Below are 22603 nucleotides of genomic sequence, written 5' to 3'. Positions count from 1 at the left end.
CGGCCATTTCAGCAGGTAGTTCAGCATTGTGGCAAGAGGGACACAACGTCTCGTTCCCTCCATCAGGGAACGGAGGTTACAAAAGTAAACATGACGTTCCCTATCTGTCACTCACTCGACGTTGTGCCCGTGGGCAGGAAAACATTACAAGCAGCCTCTGATACTGAGTTGCTTGAATTTTCTCACTTTAGTCCCCCCCCCCCCAAAAAAAAATGTATGGTGTTAACCGTGATGGCAAGCCCCAGAGTTTTGCTGCCAGTGCCGTTCTTTCCAGAGCTGCACAAGCACCTTATTATGATTTGACGTTCTTCCTATTCAGTGAGAGTTCAGGTCTCTGGAGCTGCAACCTTTGCTGTTCTTTTTAAATGCGCTATGCCTCGAATTGGCGCTCTGGCCACCTAGGCCAGAGTGAGCAGTGCGTCTGTAAATTGACACCCCTGGCAGCATTTGTCAGGAATTTGCTTCTTGCTTTGGTTGGACTGGACTGGTTTGTGTCGATCAACCTGAAGGATGCATGCTTTCATGTGCAGATAGTTCCTAGTCACAGGCCATTTGTGAGATTCACCTTTGAGGGCACTACATACCAGTTCAATGTGCTTCCTTTCAGATTGTCCCTAGCTCCTTGCACATTCTCGAAATGTGTCGATGTGGCACTTGCTCCGCTGAGGCTGAGGGGTGTCTGTGTTCTGTATTACCTCAATGACTGGTTGCTTTTAGTGCAGTCAGAAAGAAAGCATGCGAGAACAGGGACCTGTTGCTTGCACATTTGGAGTGTTTGTGTCTCAAATTCATTTGGGCGAAGCGTGTGTTGGTGCTCAGTCATCAAGTTTCCTTCTCAGGAATGAGACTCGACTTGGTGACCATGTTAGCATGTCTGACTGTCGAACACAGTCTTCGATGCTTGACAAGCTTCAAGCTAGGGAGAGCTTTACCATTTACACTTTCAGCGGTTCTTGGGTTTGATGGCCTCAGTGGCTGTCGTCACCCCACTGGGTTTATTACGTATGACGCCTCTCTAGTGCCTCATCATTCTTGGTGACACAGTCGCTTATGTCTTGTAGTGACGCCATGCTAACTATTTGTAAAATGCCTACATTTTACCAGTAAGGCGTTGGACTCATCCAGGTGGCCAAATGCAAATTTGTCACAACGGACTCGTCCAACACAGGCTGGGAACTCCTGTGCAAATGACATCCAGCCTTCGGGACCTGGACAGGGGTGCATGTGGCATGGCACATAGATCACATGGAACTGCTTGCAGTCTTCCTAGCTCTCAGAGCTTTTCGGTCAGTCGTGCAGGGCTTTCACGTACTGATCCAGACAGACAACACTGCAGTTGTGGCGTATATAAATCGCTAGAGGGGAGTGCGGTTGTGCCCAATGTTGAACCTGGCACGTCAGCTTCTCCTCTGGTGTGAGAAGCATCTACTGTCAAGTATGTGCAATGCACATCTCCGGTCACCTGAACTCCAGCACAGACTTACAGTCATGTCAGAGGACCAGCCAAGAGGAATGGTCACTCCAATGAATGGGGCCCATCTGACACAGTTGGATTGTCACAGCCAGTGCTCGACACCATATTATAGGCCAGAGACCCCTCAACAAGGCAGCTATGTGCCTTGAAGTGGCGAGTGCTCGCTGACTGGTGCCCTGTGCATACGATGCTTTACTTCTTACAAGAGTGTTTGAATGCAGGACTGACTCCATCCATGCTCAAACTGAATGTCGCTGCTATAGTGTGTAAGGGGAAAATTCATTTCACATGTATTATTTTCATATTTAACCTTTACTCTAGTTTCACTCCAGTTTCTAGCTTCTTTTATCTGTGTTGTTGCATTACTGTGTCTTAGATGAAGGACGTATTAGATACCACACTAATTGTACCAGGCATAGCCATCTCCAATTTTAATTGATAGTCTCAGCATAGGCAAACACTTACAAGTGAGATGGCATAGGCCAGAGAATGAATTTGCCACTGGGTCAACCTGACATAGTGACATTATGTGTTTATGCAGGAGAAAGTAACCAATCAGAGTTTTAGTTGAATGTGGTAAGATCTTGTTTGTTTGAGATGGTATGAAACTCATGTGTAGTGGGATGATTGTTGGAAGAATTCTTTTGAATGAGAGACTTCTCCCCTGGCCAAATAAAGTTTCTTCTGATGTTGAAAGGAATCCAAAGACTTCATTGTGTTATTTCTCTTTATTGGAAAATTCTCTGACAAGTGGCTGACCACGTCCCCTTTCGTAGTTTGTCTGTGGGCAAAAACGGATTGGTCATTAAATTCCTACAAGGTGCAAGATGGCTGAGGCCCTCTCGCCCCGTTACTGTCCCAGTTTGGGACTTAGCAGTTGTACTGAATGTGCTTACCCCTTTTGGTCCTTAATTCCTGTTTGGAATTCAAATCTGGCTTGTCAAATCCGTTCTCAAGCCTAGAGAAAGTTATGTAAGACAAAGCACAGAGATTGCACATGCTCTGCCTGTGAGGGCACCATGCATGTATACTGGTCGCAAAAGCGTATCAGCTCTTTGTCTGATTCGGAGGCTGTTCAAAAGGTTTGGCTGTCTACAAGCAAAGACTTTTTCACTGGGTTGTCAATGCCAATGCACTCACCAATGATTCGCAAGGCTTGTGGATTCCCATGGGTGTTAAGGCCTCTACCAGAAGCATGGCCTCCTCCTGGGCTTGGGAGAAGGGTGTGTCCTTGCAGGACATCTGCCCGGCTGCAGGCTGGGCTTCCCCTAACACCTTTGCCAGGTTTTATAACTTGGATGTTTCCTCTCTCTCTTCCAAGATCCTTGCGGTGAAGGAGAGTTGATTTCTCAATATTCACAGTAATATTATGTTTTGGCTGTTGGTCTTTGTCTGTGCCATTCCATGTCTCTTCTCAGAGTGAAAAGCAATGTCCAATGTTCCACTTCCCTGTTGGCTAGTGGCATTACTTAATTTTGCTGGTTGACCATTCTGCATTAATTTCCCCATTGCGGTGCGGATGGAACTTCTGTACATTGTTTCACTACCTAGTATGTCTAGTGTCATTGATATATTCTTACCATGCTTGGTTATTAAGTTTTTCTCTCTTCCTTCCTATTATTCAATATAAAGGTGAGACTATGTCTATGTCTTTCAACTACCAGTGTGCATTGCCGTATGCGTGTGAATCAGTAGCACAGTGCGATTTTAAACATTTCCCCATAGCATCAGCTACTGATGCAGCATCGGAGGGACTTGAAAAGAAACATACTGGATACGACTTTAACCCTGGTTCCCAGAAAGGAGGGAACGAGACACTGCATACGCTTGAAACACTACTGATTCTCACAGTTACGGGACCAAGAGATGCGCTCTCTTTCCTTCTGTCAAAAATCCTGATGTAATAGCGCTGTGCTCCAGTTTATATGCCTACGATGATGCGTGCATCATAGGCGGAGCATCAAGCGACATCTGCCAGTAGACTGACGTGATTCTAAAGGGCTTCAGAGATTGTCACTCCTAGGACAGTATCCCATAGCGTCAGCTTCTGACGCAGTAATCTCGTTCCCTCCTTCAGGGAACCAAGGTTACAGTCATAACCAGTACTTTCTGGCAAACACCTGTGGCAAACTTTTGGCATTTCCAGGCTGCAGCAAGCTGTTTTACAAATAAACTGCAAGTTTGCCACAAATTATTATTATTATTTATTTATTTTTTTGCAAGGGAAAGGATGTCTAAGGAAAGCAAGCCAGGTAATAGCCAGATAACTCAGACAAGCATGCCATCAAAAATGGCATTTCAAGAGTGAATGCTCACAAGATTTTCTAGCCCATCTCAGCTCTTAGCTTGAAAGTTGACATATTTGCTTGATGGTATTTATCTTCTTTGTTGCATGATGGTATTCATATGTTTATTCATGTATCTATGTCCTGCAACATCTGTAAGCAAAAAATGTCTCTGCTTTTTTGTGCTTGCATCACTAAACTTCATGAATTAGTTATTGATTCCTCAACTTCTGAGTTTGTTTGATAAAAACTATAGACCAGAGACTCTGTTTTTGGTTGTGATAGTGCTATATAAAATACCACATGTACAATTCTTTTCATAAAGGGGTCCAAGTCTACAGTCTGATTGGGTGAGCCACGTTTAAAGTTGATAAACACACCTGTACCCTAAGGTTAATTGTTGTTCTCTAAAGGTGTTGCAAAATACACAGTGGCTAATTTACCATCGTAGCTGTTACTATAATGTTCATTTTAGCATGACTGGAACAATTTATTGACCAATCAGCATCCAGGACTGGCCATCCATTTTATAATACCACAACAGAAGAAGAAAAAAGTTACAGAAAAATCCACACAGGTGCATGTCTGGTTTATCTAGCAATTTTAGTTTCCTTTTTGTGTAAGTTTGTTTTCCATGTACAGTTTTTTATTTCTCAAGCTGTTGTGTGCTGGTGTAATGTCTCGGCTTCTCTTTCTGAAGATAATGAACGATTCTGTTCTGATTATGAAGGATTCTGTTCTGTTTTAAGTCACTGGGATAATTTCAGTCATATATTCAGGTCATTTTAAAGGGGCCAGATTTCACATGACCTCTTGTTACTAGCTAAAATGAGGAAATGAGTTGATTGGCTTTAATTTTACCTGCTGCAAATGGTGTGTGTGTGTGTGTGTGTGTCAATGTGTGTGTGTATATATATGCTTGCCAAGGAGTGTGTTATGTCTGGTACATTGTGGTGGCCTTGAAACCAGACTCTCGTCTGTCAGAAACCATATGCCACCACTGCTCTCCAAGATAAAGCTGTTAAACCAGCATTGCACTTTGAGTTTTCATGTGTGAGTGTGATTCTTTTGGAGTTCGCTTTCTTTTTTTAGTTTGCTCTGTCTCCTTCTTATTACCTTAAAGGGACAGGTCACCCAAAAATGAAAATTTGGTCATCATTTAGTCACCCTCATGTCGTTCCAAACCCGTATGTCTTTCTTCCATATAACACGAAAGGAGATTGTTCAGAATGTTTACGCTGCTCTTTTTCATACAATGAAAGCTCCAAAAAGCATAAAAGTGTCATAAATCTTGTGCACTATATTCCAAGTCTTCTAATGCCATGCAATAGCTTAAAAATTTAAGTCTCTCAAATCTCATTTGCACATGTGCATTTTCAAACATGCCATGTCAAGTTTTGAGAGCAATGGCAGAGGGCAAGTGTAAGTGTAGAAGATTTACTCAAGGAGGACACGGGGAACCAGGTTTCTTCACCTCAGGTAGGAGGGTTTTTTAATAACGTAGCTTGGGGTTTTTACAGGGTTGCCACAACACGTCAGCTTCACACTTTCACAGTATTCTCTAACTTCACAATACTCTTTAGCTTCACAATTCTCTTTAGCTCCACAATACTCTTTAGCTTCACGAAGACCTTCACGACCCAGACTCATTCTCTGGTCTGCTGGCGGTGTGGCTCTTTTATGCCACTCTCCCCGTGCTCACTGTAATTAGAGACAGGTGTTAGACATAATTTAGCTCAGGTGCAAGCGCCCTTACTGCTTTCTCTCTCTCCGGACGGATGCTTGACCACGCCCCTCTGCCACAGCAAGATAAATAAGTGAATAATTTTACTTTTTAAATCTGTTTTTCCACACAAAGCTATCATATGTCTTCTAAAGACTAGGAATACAGCGCATGGGTTGTATGGACTACTTTTATGGTGATTTTTTTGCCTTATTTGGAGCTTGACAGCCCTTGGTCACTGTATACTTTAACTGCATGGAAAGGAGCAGCGTGAGCATTCTTCAAAATGTCTCCTTTTTTGTTACACAAAAGAACAAAAGTCATAGTCATAGATTGGAATGACATGAGAGTGGATAAGTTATGACAGAATGTTTATTTCTGGGTGAACTATTACTTTAAATCTCAGCTGAATATTATTAATGTAGTGTCATATGCTGAAACGTGTGTGTGTTTTGTTTTTTCTTTTTTACAGCTATCCACGAATTTCCAGATGATATTTTCACCAACGTGGAACGGAAGAGTGGCGCTGTACTGCTACATATTATAGCTGTAAGAAAGTCTTTTATATACTAGCAAGTCTGACACATCGTTTAAAAAAATAATATGGCTTGTTTTGGAGGAGTAATTTTATTTATTTATTTATGTATATTTTTGCACAGTTGTAATGTCATGTTTTACATCAGGATCTTATAGTGTGGTTTAATCTGATCATAATATGATCAGATTTATCTCTGATTGACTTGTATCCATCACCCGTGAGCAACACAATTAAATGTAATGCTGCTTCGTACACTCTAATGTTTCATATCACGCTCAGCTCAAGCCTATATTATGCATTCATCCAAAAAAATCCAGACTTGTGGGTGGGAATTTTGTTTGTCCTTTGGTGCCCCCTGTGGCTGGAATTTATCAATCAGATGTGTTCATCTAGGAAACAGGAATGCAAAACTGTAATTTATTCACCTGCTCTGCGTTACTGGGAGGGAAATTTATTGTTCATGTAAGGAATTGATTCTGATTTATGGTTAAATTGTCAGTAAAATGCATAGCCTGTGCAAAACCTGCAGCTAATATGATGGATATTAATAGTGTTATTCATTGGCACATTGTTTTTTATGTGGTAATGCCTACTTAGTGGTGTTAAGGGTTGGGAACTGTTCCATTTTTCATCTAACTGTATGATTTGCATGACTTTCATTTCCGTGAACAGCTCTGATCCGATGTGGGTGGAATACTCTTCTAAAATACACTGACAGTGTATCCTGTAGTATGATTCCCAAACTAATAACTCTTATGAGCCGGTTCTTTTGAATCTATAGCACGAAACATACAGCGTTTCCAGTGTAGTCTGATTCCCAAACGAATAACTCTTATGAGCCAGTTCTTTTGAATCAACAGCATGTCCAGAGTTTAGTCTGATTCCTGAATGAATGACTCTTATGAGCCAGTTCTTTTGAATCTACAGCATGTCAAGTTTAGTCTGATTCCTGAATGAATGACTCTTTTGAGCCAGTTCTTTTGAATCTACAGCATGTTCAAGTTTAGTCTGATTCCTGAATGAATGACTCTTATGAGCCAGTACTTTTGAATCTACAACATGTCCAGTGTAATTAAATTCCTGAATGAATGACTCTTATGCAGCGATTCTTTTAAATCTACAGCACGAAACAAACAGCGTGTCTAGTGTAGTCAGATTCCCGAATGGACTCTTTTGAGCCGGTTCTTTTGAATATACAGAATCGTCCGATTCCCGAACAAATTACTCTTATGTTATTGTGTTCTGTAATGTTGTACTAAGGCTTGTGAGATTTCAGTCGGGCAGTGGAGTTACTGACTAGTTGTTCATATGACAATGTGCAGTTAAAAACACACGAGTTGTAATCAGTGAAATTTTATAAAAGAATAAATGAATGAATGAACATTTTTGTTTGTTTAGAATTTTTATATATAATGTATTTTAAGGATCAATTATTGGATTGCATTTATGCCTCTAAAAAGTCTGTGTGAATGTGAAATTCTTACGATTCTCATTCCTAGTGATGCTTGTTATTGTTCATACTTAGGTTTAGGGATTTGAACAAGTTCTCAGTACGGTTGTCTTCTCACAGACTCTTTACATGTTCCTGGCGTTGGCAATCGTGTGTGATGACTACTTTGTGATGTCTCTAGAGAAAATCTGTGAGGTAGGACTTTTCAAATCTCATCGAAACAAATGCAACGTACAATAAGAGTCTCATAATTTGCACAGTTCTTCCTGTGACCCACTTTGAGGCACTCAGAAGCTTATAAAACATACTCCAGATTTGTGCTGCCTTTGTGTCTCATTTGTTGAATGTGAATTGTGCTTGCAGAAGTTAAATCTGAGCGAGGATGTGGCTGGCGCTACTTTCATGGCTGCGGGGAGCTCCGCGCCCGAGCTCTTCGCATCTGTTATAGGTAAAATCATATAAGCTCCTGGAGCGCGCACACACGCTCATATGCACACACTCCTCATGAGCCCATCTTTTCTCTGTTGTGTCTGTTTTCAGGGGTCTTCATTACTCATGGTGATGTTGGAGTCGGAACTATCGTCGGTTCTGCTGTCTTCAATATTCTCTGCATCATCGGAGTCTGTGGGATCTTTGCTGGACAGGTGTGTTTGTGTGTGCGTGTGTGTCTTCTTTAACAGCAGCTACATGAAGTCAACATAAAATCTTAATTGACCCTGTTTACTTAGTGAAAGATTTGTCTGTGCTTAAAAAGAAGAAAATGTTTCCATAATCTTTCATCAAAATCTGATAACTTTTTCCACATTTGAAATGACTTATCTGTTGATGTAACCAAGGCCGATTGGGCGAGGGGAAAAATATTAATAATCCAGAAGTAAATCAAGTCCCGCCCTTCATTATTTCCAGCATAGTATTTTGTTTCAGTTGGAAACGCATCACATTACAGAAGATAAACACATTGTGAATGCTGTTTCATGTCGCCTCTAACATACTGTACGAGCATGATTCAAATCAGCTTTTGAAAATCATTCCAAGGAAATTCAACTCATGATGTCTTGTTGAAGAAACCGACAAAACTTCAATGGAAACTCAGTTTAAAACAGTATCTGATTGACTACAAACATGCTCCTTATTTTACTAAGGGCTCGAAATATTGTCTAGTCCTATTTGTCCGCCCAAATTCACTGAGTACTTGTAGTTTGTGTACACTGGCAAATTTAATTATCATTTTCTAACCTTTGTGTATCTTGTACCTATTATTTTATATATATATATATATATATATATATATATATATATATATATATATATATATATACACTGTGTGCACAATTATTAAGCAAGTGCGTGTTCTGATCTTATTATTTCCATGCACATTTTCCAACTCCAGACCACATAAACTTGAATGCTTATTGGATTCAGTCATTTTCAGGTGATATGTATTTGTGTAATGAGGGAGGGTGTGGCGAAAGTGACTAACACCTTATATCAAGGTGTGCATAATTATTAGGCAGCTTCATTTCCTCAGGTAAAATGGGCCAAAAAAGAGATTTAACTGACACTGAAAAGTCAAAAATTTTCAAATGCCTTTCAGACGGATGCAACACTCATGAAATAGCTAAACTATTGAGGCGTGACAACCGGACAATCAAACATTTTGTTGCGAATAGTCAACTGGGGCACAAAAAACGCATGGAGAAGAAAAGGCGCAAATTAACTGTAAAAGACTTGAGAAGAATTAAACGTGAAGCTACCAGGAACCCATTATCCTCCAATGCTACCATATTCCAGAACGGCAAACTACCTGGAGTGTCCAGAAGTACAAGGTGCCAAGTGCTCAGAGACATGGCCAAGGTCAAGAAGGCTGAAACACGACCACCACTGAATATATTCACAAGTTGATGCGTCAAGATTGGGCAAAGAAATATCTGAAGACAGATTTTTCAAAGGTTTTATGGACAGATGAAGTGAGAGTGACTCTTGATGGACCAGATGGATGAGCCCATGGCTGGATCACTAATGGACACAGGGCACCACATCGAGTCAGGTGCCAGCAAGGTGGAGGAGGGGTACTGGTATGTGCTGCTATCATTAAGGATGAGGTAGCTGGACCTTTTCGAGTTGAAGATGGACTGAAACTCAACTCTCAAACCTACTGCCAGTTTCTGGAAAGTACTTTCTTCAAGCAGTGGTACAGGAAGAAGTCATCAAAAGGCCATGATCTTTATGCAGGACAATGCTCCATCACGTGCATCCAAGTACTCCACTGCTTGGCTAGCCAGCAAGGGCCTCAAAGATGCCCAAATAATGACTTGGACCCCTTCCTCACCTGACTTAAATCCTATTGAGAACATGTGGGCCCTTGTTCCATGGATGGAAGGCTCATGGCAAAATGGTGGTTATATTGGTCACTGAATATTTTTGAAAGGTCAGAAATGTTAATTAATTGTCATTTTATGTTACTTATTTGTTACACTTACTCTAAAAATTGAGAATAAACAATTCAGTTGGGAGAAATTATTTTTGTAATTTAGTTGCCTAATAATTGTGCACACTAATGGTTATCTAATAATTGTGCACACTTATATATTCCCCTGAGAAAGACAAAACTCACTTTTTCTTTGTTTGAGGTTCAATAACATTTTGGATTGACTGAGAGCATTGTGTTCAAAAATAAAATGAATCCTGAGGAATACAATTTGCCTAATAATTAGACCACTGCAAAATGATCAGTTTCTCTGGATGTACTATTAATAGGTATGTGTTTGAGTAAAATTAACATTTTTGTTTTATTCTTGTCTTGGCATGCTCTCTACCAGTCTTTAACGTTGCTGTTGGGTGACTTTATGCCACTCCTGGCGCAAAAATTCAAGCAGCTCGGCTTTGTTTGATGGCTTGTGGCCATCCATCTTCCTCTTGATCACATTCCAGAGGTTTTCAGTGGGGTTCAGGTCTGGAGATTGGGCTGGCCATGACAGGGTCTTGATCGGGTGGTCCTCCATCCACACCTTGATTGACCTGGCTGTGTGGCATGGAGCATTGTCCTGCTGGCAAAACCAATCCTCAAAGTTGGGGAACATCGTCAGAGCAGAAGGAAGCAAGTTTTCTTTCAGGATAACCTTGTACATGGCTTGATTCATGCATCCTTCACAAAGACGAATCTGCCCGATTCCAGCCTTGCTGAAGCACCACCAGATCATCACCGATCCTTCACCTGGTTGTCTAATGGTTAGACGGAGACCTGGAGAGGCCTTCAAGCCACAGTGTCTCGCACCCACTGTGAAATTTGGTGGAGGATCATTTCTATATACTGTATATCAATGTTCCACCCTCATTATTTCATTGAATATCTCAGCCTCTGAGTGGACTACAAGCACAATCTAGGTGTCCTTAGAGAGCTTTGCGAGGTTATATGACATTTCATAATTAATAGTTGATAACATATTTTTCTGATGATTTATTTTGCATGCTTTCCCTACTGGATGGCATATTTTGTTCTGGACATCTAAGACATAGCAGCGGATTATTCAGCCATGCAAGCTTAAAGACAAGTAAAAAATGGCTAATTGTTTTAGAGAACTGCCTAAGGTAAAAGCAGATATAACGTTTTTAGCTACTTGGGGCTTACAGCAGCAGTGATCGGCGCATAAAAGAGACGTTTGTATTTGATGTCTTACAGAAATCATATTTCCCTTTGCGATTCTTTTGAAAATCTTTCGAACTGTGGTATTTATAGTCACATTCCTGAAAATGAGAGCTTTAATTTGATATATTACTTCACTAAGTGCTATGTGAAAGACTTTTATATTCATATGAATATTTCTACCCCATTACCACTAGGGGGCGCTAATTTGCAACGCAAATGATTTTGTGCCTTATTTTGTTATTTTATGTAACATAAATGTAAAAGTGATTGTATTCTCTGAAAAGCTCAGATTCTAAGCTTTCAAATGATACCTCATATGCCTGACTTATGTATCAAGGGACTTTAATGTTTTAAGCGTAAACGTTTTCCTTGATATAGCGCCACCCAGTGGACCCACCTGTGGGTCTATAGAATTTAAGGGGTTTGATGGCAGTAATACCTCATATATTTAATTTTCCTTGTTTGCAATTTCAGCTGTGATTGGTTGTTGTATTGATGATAGTATTTTGTGTTAATGTCTGTAGGTTGTTGTACTTACCTGGTGGGCTGTTTTCAGGGATTCTTCCTTCTATATATTGTCTGTTATAGCTCTGATTGTGGTGAGTGTCACATGAAACACATACACGTACATCATTTTATGTTTATTATACTTTGCTTTAAATTTTTCAACTAAAAAGCACTTGGAAGTTGATTCTAATTTCATTCATTCATTATTATTATTGTTATTTTTAATTCTTCTCACCTAATATCAGTTCATCTATGACGAGAAGATTGTGTGGTGAGTGTTTTTTCCCCCATTATCTTCTGAAATTCTGATCTGCTTTTGATTCTGATAAACCATTCTTTTGTCACGATAAATCTTTCTTTTTTCTTCAGGTGGGAAAGTCTGGTTCTGGTGCTCATGTACGCTGTATATATCCTCATTATGAAGTGAGTATTGCAAATAACACATACTCTTATGCACGATATTTATTCTGAAAGTGTGGATATTTGAGTAAATATACCGGAAGTGGACATGTGAACAGAATCAGCTTGCAATTTATTAATATCAAGTGAAATTTTGTCGGAACTGTCCTGAATTGTGTCTAAAGGGATTATTGTTTTAGAAGTCCTCCAGTTCTTTGAAGGAGATTGAAATCTATTCTGTTTTTTATTTGCTCTTTACTTTGAGTCAGGAAACAGATATTTTTTTTTTTTACTTGTTGGGACATTTTGCAGTTTGTGCCTCAACAGTTTGCACAATTGGATAAGACTGAAATATTGATAGAAGGTTCAAAACTTAAGAGAAATACCTGCGGTAAAAAGTATGAAACATCACAAAATTCGTTTTATTAAAGAAATATTCCAGGTTCAGTACAAGATAAGCTCAATCGACAGCATTTGTGGTTATGTTGATTACCACAAAAATGTATTTCAGCTCGTCCCTCCTTTTCTGTAAAAAAAAGCACAAATCTGAGTGTAGAGCCGAGGAGGGCGGGACCGGGCTGGAATGAGACACACCCGGTCCCCAATTAGCCTGACGGGGCGCGCGAGGGATAAAGGCGGCCGGGGATGACAGTTCGAGAGACAGAGAATTACAGGCAGCTGTACTGTGTGTTTATAGTTATGTGTTTTGTTTAAATTGGGTAATAAATTATTATTTAAGTTGTCAAGCCGGTTCTCGCCTCCTTTCCACTAAACCCCCTTACACTGGTGCCGAAACCCGGGAAGGAGGAGTGTCCCCACGGGACTCCGGGAACGCGGAGGGGTGTTCTGTCCGCTGGGGGTCGGAGGTCTGACTCCGGTCCGCCCGGGGAGGAGCGGCTGCAGTCCGCCTGAGAGGGTGGAGTAGTGATCGAGGACCACGCGACGGCGCATCAGAGAACCGGCTTGACAACTTAAATAATAATTTAATAAACAATTTAAACAAAACACACAACCAAAAACACACAGTACAGCTGCCTGTAATTCTCTCTCTCTCTCGAACTGTCATCCCCGGCCGCCTTTATCCCTCGCGCGCCCCATCAGGCTAATTGGGGACCGGGTGTGTCTCATTCCAGCCCGGCCCCGCCCTCCTCGGCTCTACACTGTGTTCCAGTGAGGCACTTACAATGGAAGTCAATGGGGCCAAACCATAAACGTTTAATATACTCACTGTTTCAAAAGAATTGCCACAAGACGTACACAAAATGTAAGTTAACATGATTTTAGTGTGATAAGATCTTACTATCCTTTTATGTGTAAAGTTATATCCAATGTTGCTACTTTGTTGCCATGACAACGTACGGCCATAAACCCTAAAAACGACAATTTAAACAACTTTACAGCTGAAACAATACTCAAGTTTTAACAGAATAATTAAAAAAAAGAGCTTTTATAAAGTTATAAGCTTCACATTTTTGCCTTGAAACCCTCCTAAAATTGGTCCCATTCACTTCTATTGTAAGTGCCTCACTGTAACCTCGATTTTAGCTTTAAAAAAAAATAAAAATGGAAATACATTTTTCCAGAAATCAACATTATGCCACAAATGTTGTCGATTGAGCTTAACTTGTACTGAACCCGAAATATTCCTTTAAATATGCTGTAGGTGCAGTAAATGTGAAATAATTCCTTTTTTCCATATTAGATTTAATGCGAGCATGCAGAAATTTTTCACAAGACAGAGTGTCGAGAATGTTGCGAATGGAAACACAGCGGCCGGCAGTGAACTAGAGGACGGTAATGACAGTTTAAACTCGTTTAAATGGGACGATCCATCTGTACTGCTGTTGTGTCCAGGTAAGACTAAACAGACAGGCTTTAAAAATTCTGATTTAATTTACACAATACCCCTGTCATCTTTAGTTCAAATCTGAAGTTGACAGTCCTGTTTTCAACAAAAAACTTTTGAAGGCAAGTAAATGAGTGTAGAACTGTAGAACATGTGATACTGAATAAAAAGTAACTTTGACATATAACGTGTGTTTAAGGTACAGTATATTCACTGGTTTTGCAAGTTTTGCTTCCAACATACACTATGTTATGCACCAAACATCTGAAAATAAGCATTGTTATTCTTTCGTGGGATTCAGTATGTGTTAACAGTTTGTTTTCTAATAAAAAGGAGTTTATACTATGGATGGCATGACTAGGTGAATCTCATGAAAACATGTTCAGATCATTTCACCCCACACTTCCTGTAGCACTTGCCATAGATGTGTCTGTCTTGTCGGGCACTTCTCACACACCTTACAGTCTAGCTGATCCCACAAAATTATCTTTTCCAATTATCTGTTGTCCAATGTCTGTGTTTCTTTGCCCACTCTAACCTTTTCTTTTTGTTTTTCTGTTTCAAAAGTGGCTTTTTCTTTGCAATTCTTCCCATAAGGCCTGCACCCCTGAGTCTTCTCTTTACTGTTGTACATGAAACTGGTGTTGAGCGGGTAGAATTCAATGAAGCTGTCAGCTGAGGACATATGAGGCGTCTATTTCTCAAACTAGAGACTCTGATGTACTTATCCTCTTGTTTAGTTGTACATCTGTTCTTCCACATCTCTTTCTGTCCTTGTTAGAGCCAGTTGTCCTTTGTCTTTGAAGACTGTAGTGTACACCTTTGTTTGAAATCTTCAGTTTTTTGGCCATTTCAAGCATTGTATAGCCTTCATTCCTCAAAACAATGATTGACTGATGAGTTTCTAGAGAAAGCTGTTTCTTTTTTGACCTAATATTGACCTTAAGACATGCCAGTCTATTGCATACTGTGGCAGCTCAAAAACAAACACAAAGACAATGTTAAGCTTCATTTAATGAACCAAATAGCTTTCAACTGTGTTTGATATAATGGCAAGTGATTTTCTAGAACCAGCAATTTATCATGATTACTCAAGGATAAGGTGTTGGAGTGATGGCTGCTGTCTAGATTTGATCAAAAATGACTTTTTTCAAATAGTGATGGTGCTGTTTTTTACATCAGTAATGTCCTGACTATACTTTGTGATCAGTTGAATGCCACTTTGGTGAATTAAAGTACCAATTTCCTTCCGAAACAGCAAAATCTGCACATTATTCCAAACTTTTGGCCCCCAGTGTACATCTAAATGTTTTACTTTTGGGTTTGTTTGTAATTCTTATTATTCTCAATGGTGATTCTCATCAGATTCTCATCACTGTAATTAAAGTTTTTTCATTTGTTTTTATTCAAGGCAATGCTAAAAATACCACCATTGAGTATAAGTAATTTAGTATTTAAATAATATATAATTATTCTAACATCATGACAGTATGTCAATAATTATTGTATTTTTTTATTACATAAATGAGAATTGGGGTTGGAGAGGGAAAACTTTTAATTGTCGCAATGCTAATTATCTTAATAGTGCTAAAAATAGGTTTCATTTTATTATGCAAAATACTGTTTCTATTTCTATCTTATGATTTTGGGGTGAAATATGACCCAGACATGTTTTGTAGGATTCACTTAGCTTTGTCTTTCGGCTAAACGTATTTTGTCTTTGTGAGAGAAATGTCCTCCTGTAGCAGTATTAAAGCAGAAATCTCACTGTGGTGCTGTGTTGGGTTAGAACTGTGGGAGACGGGATTGATTTCCAGCTCTTCTCATCTCAGCACTTTTGCCTCCTCTCGCTTGTATCCACCCTGATCGAGAGGTAACATCAATCCCTCATCTATCTTTTCCTCCTGCCTTCCTCTAACAGCTTTCATAGCTGCTGTTCTCTTTATTCGGACCATCTTTCATTTCTCAGATAATTGTCTGGCTGTTTGTGGCCTTATCTTCTCGTTTAACCCTGCCTGTCTGTTCAGTCTCACCGAATCTCTCTGCTTGAGCTCTGCACACTCTAGCTTTCCTCTTTCTGATGCTTCTCAGTATATAAGGCCAGTCATTTTGGGATCTGAGTAAATATCTTGTCTAGTCTGGTATTGGAACAGGCTTTAGTCTTCAATAAAATGCTAGGACTCAAAGCCTTTTTATAAACCAGGAAATAAAACATTTAGTGATTTTGAAAAATGTAAAACAAAGAAATGTTATGATGTAATATGAAAAAGTAATATTTAAGATTCTGCATTATTTATACAGTAGGTCACTAATGAAATGAAAGCATTTGTGGCATTGATTTTCAATTTAAACTGCTTTGCTGATAATATAATTGGTGTATAAGTGGTACTGAGACCTTTGAACCCCGCTGTATGTTATTTTAGAATATGAGGAAAGAACTGATTATACATTGCTCTTTATAATTTTTTTTGTGTGTGTTTCAATGAGCTTATTGTATCCTCTTTCTCAAGTTAAGTCCAGTAAGGCTTACAGTCGTGGTTCTGTGGTTATGGTGGATGAAATCATCAATGCCAGCCCCCCAAATTACCGTTTTCCTGAAGCGGGTCTGCGTGTCATGGTCACAAACCATTTTGGACCAAAGACTCGTCTACGCATGGCGAGTCGCCTCATTATAACAGAGGTACACAGATTACTTCATTGTTGTTGAGGAATACATTTTCTTATTTTTTTAAACAAATGTAAAATATTGATCACGCAAAAATCTAAATGTGCGATTAGAAAGGGAATTTAATGCATTTAATTTGGAATCACTAACAATATTTGTTCAACTTCATTTAAAATCTTGCAATGATTCATGACATGATTTAAAGTTGATTTAACTGTAAATGGCTGTAAAATGCATCTTTTAAAAAAGATTTGGCACTGACAGTGTATTTAAAAAATATCTAAAAAAGTGCCATGTCCTGGTCACATTTCAACCCAAAATTATTCTTTTTTTTTTTTTGTTTTTTTATTTTTATAAAATTATAAATAAATGTATACTTTGCAAGATAATGAAGCCTATGTTTTGGACCATTAAGATTCTTTTGCATTGTGACATTGTTTTCATGACGATTGAACACCCCTTTCTCTATTCTGTGAAAAATCTCATTCATTTTTATTTTATTTTATTTTACTCTTTAAATTGTAAAGGATATTTGTAAAATGCAGTTATGTTTAAGCAGGAGGATTTTTACTGTATTTATCAGAACTGAGAATACGATTTTGCATTACAACAGTGAGATTTTGGGGAGAAAAGTTGTCTTAATTGTCATGAAAATAATATCACAATGCATCTCAGTGTTCCTAAAATTAGGCTTAGTCTTTATGCACAATATGATTTATTTTGTTTTATTTTGGGGGTGAAATATGGCACAGACATTTTATTTATTTGTTAAATTTACCTGAAAAGGTGCGCTGTTTAACTGACTTTAAGAGGTCTTTCTTGTGTATGTATGTCTATAGCGTCAGAGGTTGGTCCAGGCGGCCAACGGCGTGGAGACGGCCGTAGTGGATGGGAAACCAGACATTGAAAATGGAAACGTACCAGAGGACAAAACCACTGAAGAGAAAGAGAGTGAACTCACGTCACCCTTCAGAATACCAGGTGAGTAAAAAGAGGCTGTTTTTGATGGTGTTACACTGTGCAGAAGGGCAAAGAAAAGTATGGACTGTGAATGTGCCAAAGTACATTAAGACTGGACTTTTTGGTGTTAATTAATAAACTGACTGATTTGAAGAATTTGGGGATTATCATTATCATAATGCTGTTATGAAAAGCTGCTTCTTTCTATGCTTAAAATGTGATTAAATAACTCTTAAGAGCATTAAGAGCCTGAATATCTTTAAGTGGAAATCAATGACAATTACCACAAATGGTTGTGTGTGTGTGTGTGTGTGTGTGTGTGTGTGTGTGTGTGTGTGTGTGTGTTTCAGGCGGCTGGATGAACAAAACTAAATGGCTGATCTCATGGCCGTTATTGTTTATTCTTTACTTCACCATCCCAAACTGTGCGAAGTCTCGCTGGGAGAAATTCTTCATGCTGTCGTTTCTGCTCTCCACCGTCTGGATCGCCGTCTTCTCGTATCTGATGGTGTGGATGGTATGGATGACTCTCTCTGCCTCTCTCTCTCTCTCTCTCTTTGTGCTATTCATCCTTCTTGTTTTGTTAACCCCCCTTCCCACCCACCCACACTGTCTCCTAGGTGACAATCATCGGATACACGCTTGGCATTCCTGATGTCATAATGGGCATCACGTTTCTGGCCGCGGGCACGAGTGTTCCAGACTGCATCGCCAGTTTGATCGTTGCTCGGCAAGGTAGATCGATCATTCTGTTTGAATCTCTACGGCTTGTGTCGGATCAATAAACCTGCGGCAGGTTAAATGAACACTGAAAATTAAATAAGGAATGTTTTACCTTTAAGTAGCACAGTGCAGATTTTCAGTACAGATCTTTAACAGTTAATGTGATTTTGTTTTTGCAGTGAGTGGCACCACTGAAATTGGCCCTAACTAATTGCTAAACAATATCACATTTTTTTTCTAACATTTTGTTGTTTTGTTTTGCTGTGCATTTTATTTTATTTAGTGGTTTGTTTAGTAGTTGTTTTTTGTTTTTGTTTTTTTGTGGTTTGTTTAGTAGTAGTTGTTTTTTTGTTGTGGTTTTATATTGATTGTTTTGTGGTGTTTTTTTGGTCTTTGTTTTGTTGTGTTACTTTTTTGGTGTTTTTGTTTTGTTGTTTTTTGTTTTGTTTGTTGTGTTTTGTTTTGATGCTTATTTTTGTTGTATTTTATTTAGTTTGTTTTGTGTTGTGGTTTTTACTTGATTTTTGTTTTATTTGTGTTTTTGCTTTTGTTTTGTTTTTTGCTGGTTTTTGTGTTATTTTTATGGTCTATGTTTTGTTGTGTTTTGCTTTTCTGTTTTGTTGTGTTTTTAATTTTATCTTGTTTTGCTCATTGTGTCTTGCTTTTTGTTTTGTTTTTTTGTTTGTTTTGTTGTGTTTTTGTTTTACTTATTGTTTTGTGTTTTTGTTTTATTTTGCTTTTTGTTGTGTTTTTGTTATGTATTATTTTGTTTGTTGTGTTTTGCTGTGCATTTTGTTTTGTGGTTTGTCTAGTAGTTTAGTTTTTTTGTGTTTTGTATTGATTGTTTTGTGTTGTTTTTGGTCTTTGTTTTGTTGTGCTTTACTTTTTTGTTGTGTTTTGATTCTTTGTTTTGTTGCTTTTTGTTTTGCTTTTTGTTTAGTGTTTTTGCTTTGTTTTGTTGTGCTTTGCTTTTTGCTGTGGTTTTTTTTTGTCTTGTTTTGTGTTGTTTTTATGGTCTTTGTATTGTTTGTGTTTTGCTTTTCTGTTGTGTTGTTTCATTTTATCTTGTTTTGCTCGTGTTTTGTTTTTTGTGGTTTTTGTTTTTTGCTTGTTTTTTTGTTTTTGTTTTATTTTATTTTAATACCATTTAATTCAGCAAAACCCTGAAACTCTGTTCTAGATATGGTTCTTTAACTTTACGTTGTCATTAGTCAGTTTACTGACAAATATGCATTTTTTTTATTTGCTTTCAAGAAGTACACATACAACAGTTTAGTCTGACATAATTACCCATGATGAGTGAGTCAACCAAGACGATTCTTTGAGTTGTCTAACTGATTCAGTCCATAATTCAAACTTCTGACTCATGTGTTTGATTCAGTTCGACTCCTGTGTTTAACCGATTCATTAAAAAGAACTGCACCAATCAAATGATTTGTTTGTAAATTAAATTGCATTTTTTTGTTTGTTGATGCAGTGAGGGCAATGCTATTGAAAGTTGTGTTGACCAATTATTGTCAATATATTAGGGTAAGAAAAAAACTTGATTAAGGGAAGAACTAGTTTATTTTTCTTACCCCAGTAGCAAATAGTTTTTCCTTGCTTTAAGCATAAACCTCACAAAATTTTGCTAGATTTCTCTGAAACAGCCATGATATCTTATGTCATTTCACTTCTTCTCAAGTGAATATATCTGGTTTAAGTATGTTAAGATATTTTTATATTATTATTATTATTCATATTTCATCATTTATTATTATTTTAGAATTATTATTATTATTTGAGTTGTCAAAGTTAATTATCTTTCACTCCAGGTCTGGGTGACATGGCCGTGTCCAACACTATTGGCAGTAATGTGTTTGATATTCTGGTTGGACTCGGAGTTCCCTGGGCGCTGCAGACCATGGCCGTCAGTTATGGATCAGTTGTAAGCACATGTAGAATGTTCCAGCCTCTCAATCTTGCCAGAACCTCATTGTGTTTGAGCAGTGATCAAACTGTGCTCTTCTGACACCAAGAGCTTCTGTTGAACACTCTCTGAAACACAAACTCTATTTTTAGCAATAATGGTTTAATGTCACACTGTAATATATGGAGTTGATGATGTGATTTCCTCTCTCTGTTCAGGTTATGATAAACAGTCGAGGCCTCGTGTACTCTGTGGTGCTTCTGCTGGGGTCTGTAGCTGTAACTGTGAGTATCTCAGAGTGCATTGTCCATGTGTCATGTTAAAGAGATAGTTTACCCAAAAATTAACTCTCATCATTTACTCACCCTCATGCCATCCCAGATGTGTATGGCTTTCTTTCTTCTGCAAAACACAAATGAAGATTTAAAACAAATATTTTACCTTTGTTGGTCCTCACAATGCAAGTGAATGGTGACCAGAACTCAGAAGGTCTAAAAAGGACATGAAGGCAGCATAAAAGTAATCCACAAGACTCCAGTGGTTTAATCCATGTCTTCTGAAGCAATATAATAGGTGTAGGTGGGAAACAATATTTAAGTCTTTTTTAACAGTAAATCTATACTTTCACTTTCACATTCAGCCACCTACTGGTTGGGGCAGGTTGAAGGTGGAGATTTATAGTAAAGAAGGACTTAAGGCCTGTTCACACCAAATCCGTGACGATTTTACGAGACAAACCTCTGACGGAAGGTCTATTCACACAGAGTTGAAAATGAAATGAAAAACTATTACACTCCTGTACAGAAGACACTGTTGCTGTTCTACAAGCATTTATACCAGTCTCCTGCCCACACCTTCAGCTGTTAGAGATTAATATAAGTAACTTGCTTTTATATTTAAAGCATTTATTTACCTAATTTGGCATAACTGTTTCATTATGTTCTTTCCATGGTGTTGATGCATTTTGAGGATTATGTAATCTGTGTTTTTTATGCAAGTTAGATGAGTAAAAAGCACTGTTGGATATTTATTTGCACATGTATTTTGCCACGAGTATATTCCAAACTGACTCCCGAACCTCTTTTTATAATGCCTGGATTAATGTCTGGATAATATAACACAATGTACAGTGATATAAATACATGCGGAATAATGTACGTTAAGATTAACAGGTATATGATAAAATATGATACATAATATTAAAAATGATATACAAGAAAACACTGGCTCACTGTCTTTTCTTTATTTAAATTATTGCAGTACTTTGTCAGCCTATATTAACCTTGCAATAAAAATAGCAGTGTGGTTCTGCAATTTGTTTGTCCACAGTAAAACATTGCATGTAACAAGCCTTTAAATGGGATATTTTACTACGAGCTTAGTGCAAACAAATTTTCCCAACCTTGTTGCTATTTTTAATGCCATGAAAATAAATATAACAGGCACAGTGGTATTGGCTACATATTAAATAATGTACATTAAGACAAAAAACCATAAGCAGGCTTTCAAAAACAGACCGGGTTTACGTTTACAGTACAAAGGGTTCATGAACCGCAACTATTATTTTTAAGCACATAATTTTACATCAAATACGTCCAATGCCGGTGTTTGCCAGCTGATTAGCACACCAACACGCTGGATTGAGCAGCTGCAGCAACTTTGGAAAATGTTCACCTGATGTGAATAGCACCATGGGAATCCATTGTTCCTGTTAAAAAGTTTGTCGGAACGAACAATTGCACCGAAAATACGGACTTGGTATGAACAGGCCTTTAAGTATTGATCTGTTTCTCACCCACACCTGTATAAATATGGGGACCTATTTACTCTGAATAATAATTGATACATAAATTACACAACTATGAAAATAGATAAAAGAATCTAAATTTTATCATAGATTATTATTATTATTTTTTTTTTAATATACCAATTAAAAATACAATATTCAATATATGCAATTATCAACACTTCATAGTCACATGTTAAAAATAACTTTTGGAATTTATTAACATTTTTGTTATAAATTGCTAAATATAGTGATAATTATAAATGTAATAATAATAATAAATTATTTAAATTATAATAAAAAACAAATGAATAATTAAAACAGACTGAAAATAAACCAATTAAACAATAAATTATTAATAGAATGAAGAAAACATACACTGATCAACCACAACATTAAAACCACTGACAGGTGAAATGATTTACATTGATTATCTCATTACAGTGGCACCTGTCAAGGGGTGGGATATATTAGGCAGCAAGTGAACAGTCAGTTCTTGAATTTCATGGGTTGGAAGCAGGAAAAATGGGCGAGCGTAAGGATCTGAGCGACTCTGAGTGACAAGGGCCAAATTGTGATGGCTAGACGTCTGGGTCAGAGTATCTCCAAAACAGCAGGTCTTGTAGGGTGTTCCCGGTATGCAGTGGTTAGTACCTACCAAAAGTGTTCGAAGGAAGGACAACCGGTGAACC

The 22603-nt window shown here is 38.1% G+C and overlaps 2 protein-coding genes across 5 annotated transcripts in view; one reads left to right on the top strand and one right to left on the bottom strand.

Annotated features, from left to right (window-relative positions):
- Positions 1-22603, bottom strand: part of LOC127415553 (NADH dehydrogenase [ubiquinone] 1 beta subcomplex subunit 1-like) — a 226033-nt gene that overhangs the window by 53457 nt on the left and 149973 nt on the right. The gene's annotated exons all lie outside the window — the stretch shown is intronic.
- LOC127415544 (sodium/potassium/calcium exchanger 4-like) overlaps positions 1-22603 on the top strand; it is a 41061-nt gene that overhangs the window by 15339 nt on the left and 3119 nt on the right. The window contains exons 3-16 of one of the 2 annotated variants that reach the window (XM_051654320.1): positions 5955-6031; positions 7591-7665; positions 7834-7918; positions 8011-8114; positions 11641-11715; positions 11869-11894; positions 11993-12046; positions 13725-13816; positions 16379-16548; positions 17373-17514; positions 17844-18010; positions 18114-18228; positions 20031-20143; positions 20344-20409. In XM_051654320.1, the coding sequence (XP_051510280.1) occupies positions 5955-6031; positions 7591-7665; positions 7834-7918; positions 8011-8114; positions 11641-11715; positions 11869-11894; positions 11993-12046; positions 13725-13816; positions 16379-16548; positions 17373-17514; positions 17844-18010; positions 18114-18228; positions 20031-20143; positions 20344-20409 (1361 nt within the window). Of the gene's footprint in view, positions 1-5954; positions 6032-7590; positions 7666-7833; positions 7919-8010; positions 8115-11640; positions 11716-11868; positions 11895-11992; positions 12047-13724; positions 13877-16378; positions 16549-17372; positions 17515-17843; positions 18011-18113; positions 18229-20030; positions 20144-20343; positions 20410-22603 lie in introns of both variants that reach the window. The other variant, XM_051654319.1, reaches the window with a different exon arrangement.

This window comes from Myxocyprinus asiaticus, chromosome 25, assembly GCF_019703515.2.
Source record: "Myxocyprinus asiaticus isolate MX2 ecotype Aquarium Trade chromosome 25, UBuf_Myxa_2, whole genome shotgun sequence".
Taxonomy (NCBI): Eukaryota; Metazoa; Chordata; class Actinopteri; order Cypriniformes; family Catostomidae; genus Myxocyprinus; species Myxocyprinus asiaticus.
Note: the sequence above shows the minus strand (reverse complement) of the source record. Positions and strands in the feature narration are given on the sequence as shown.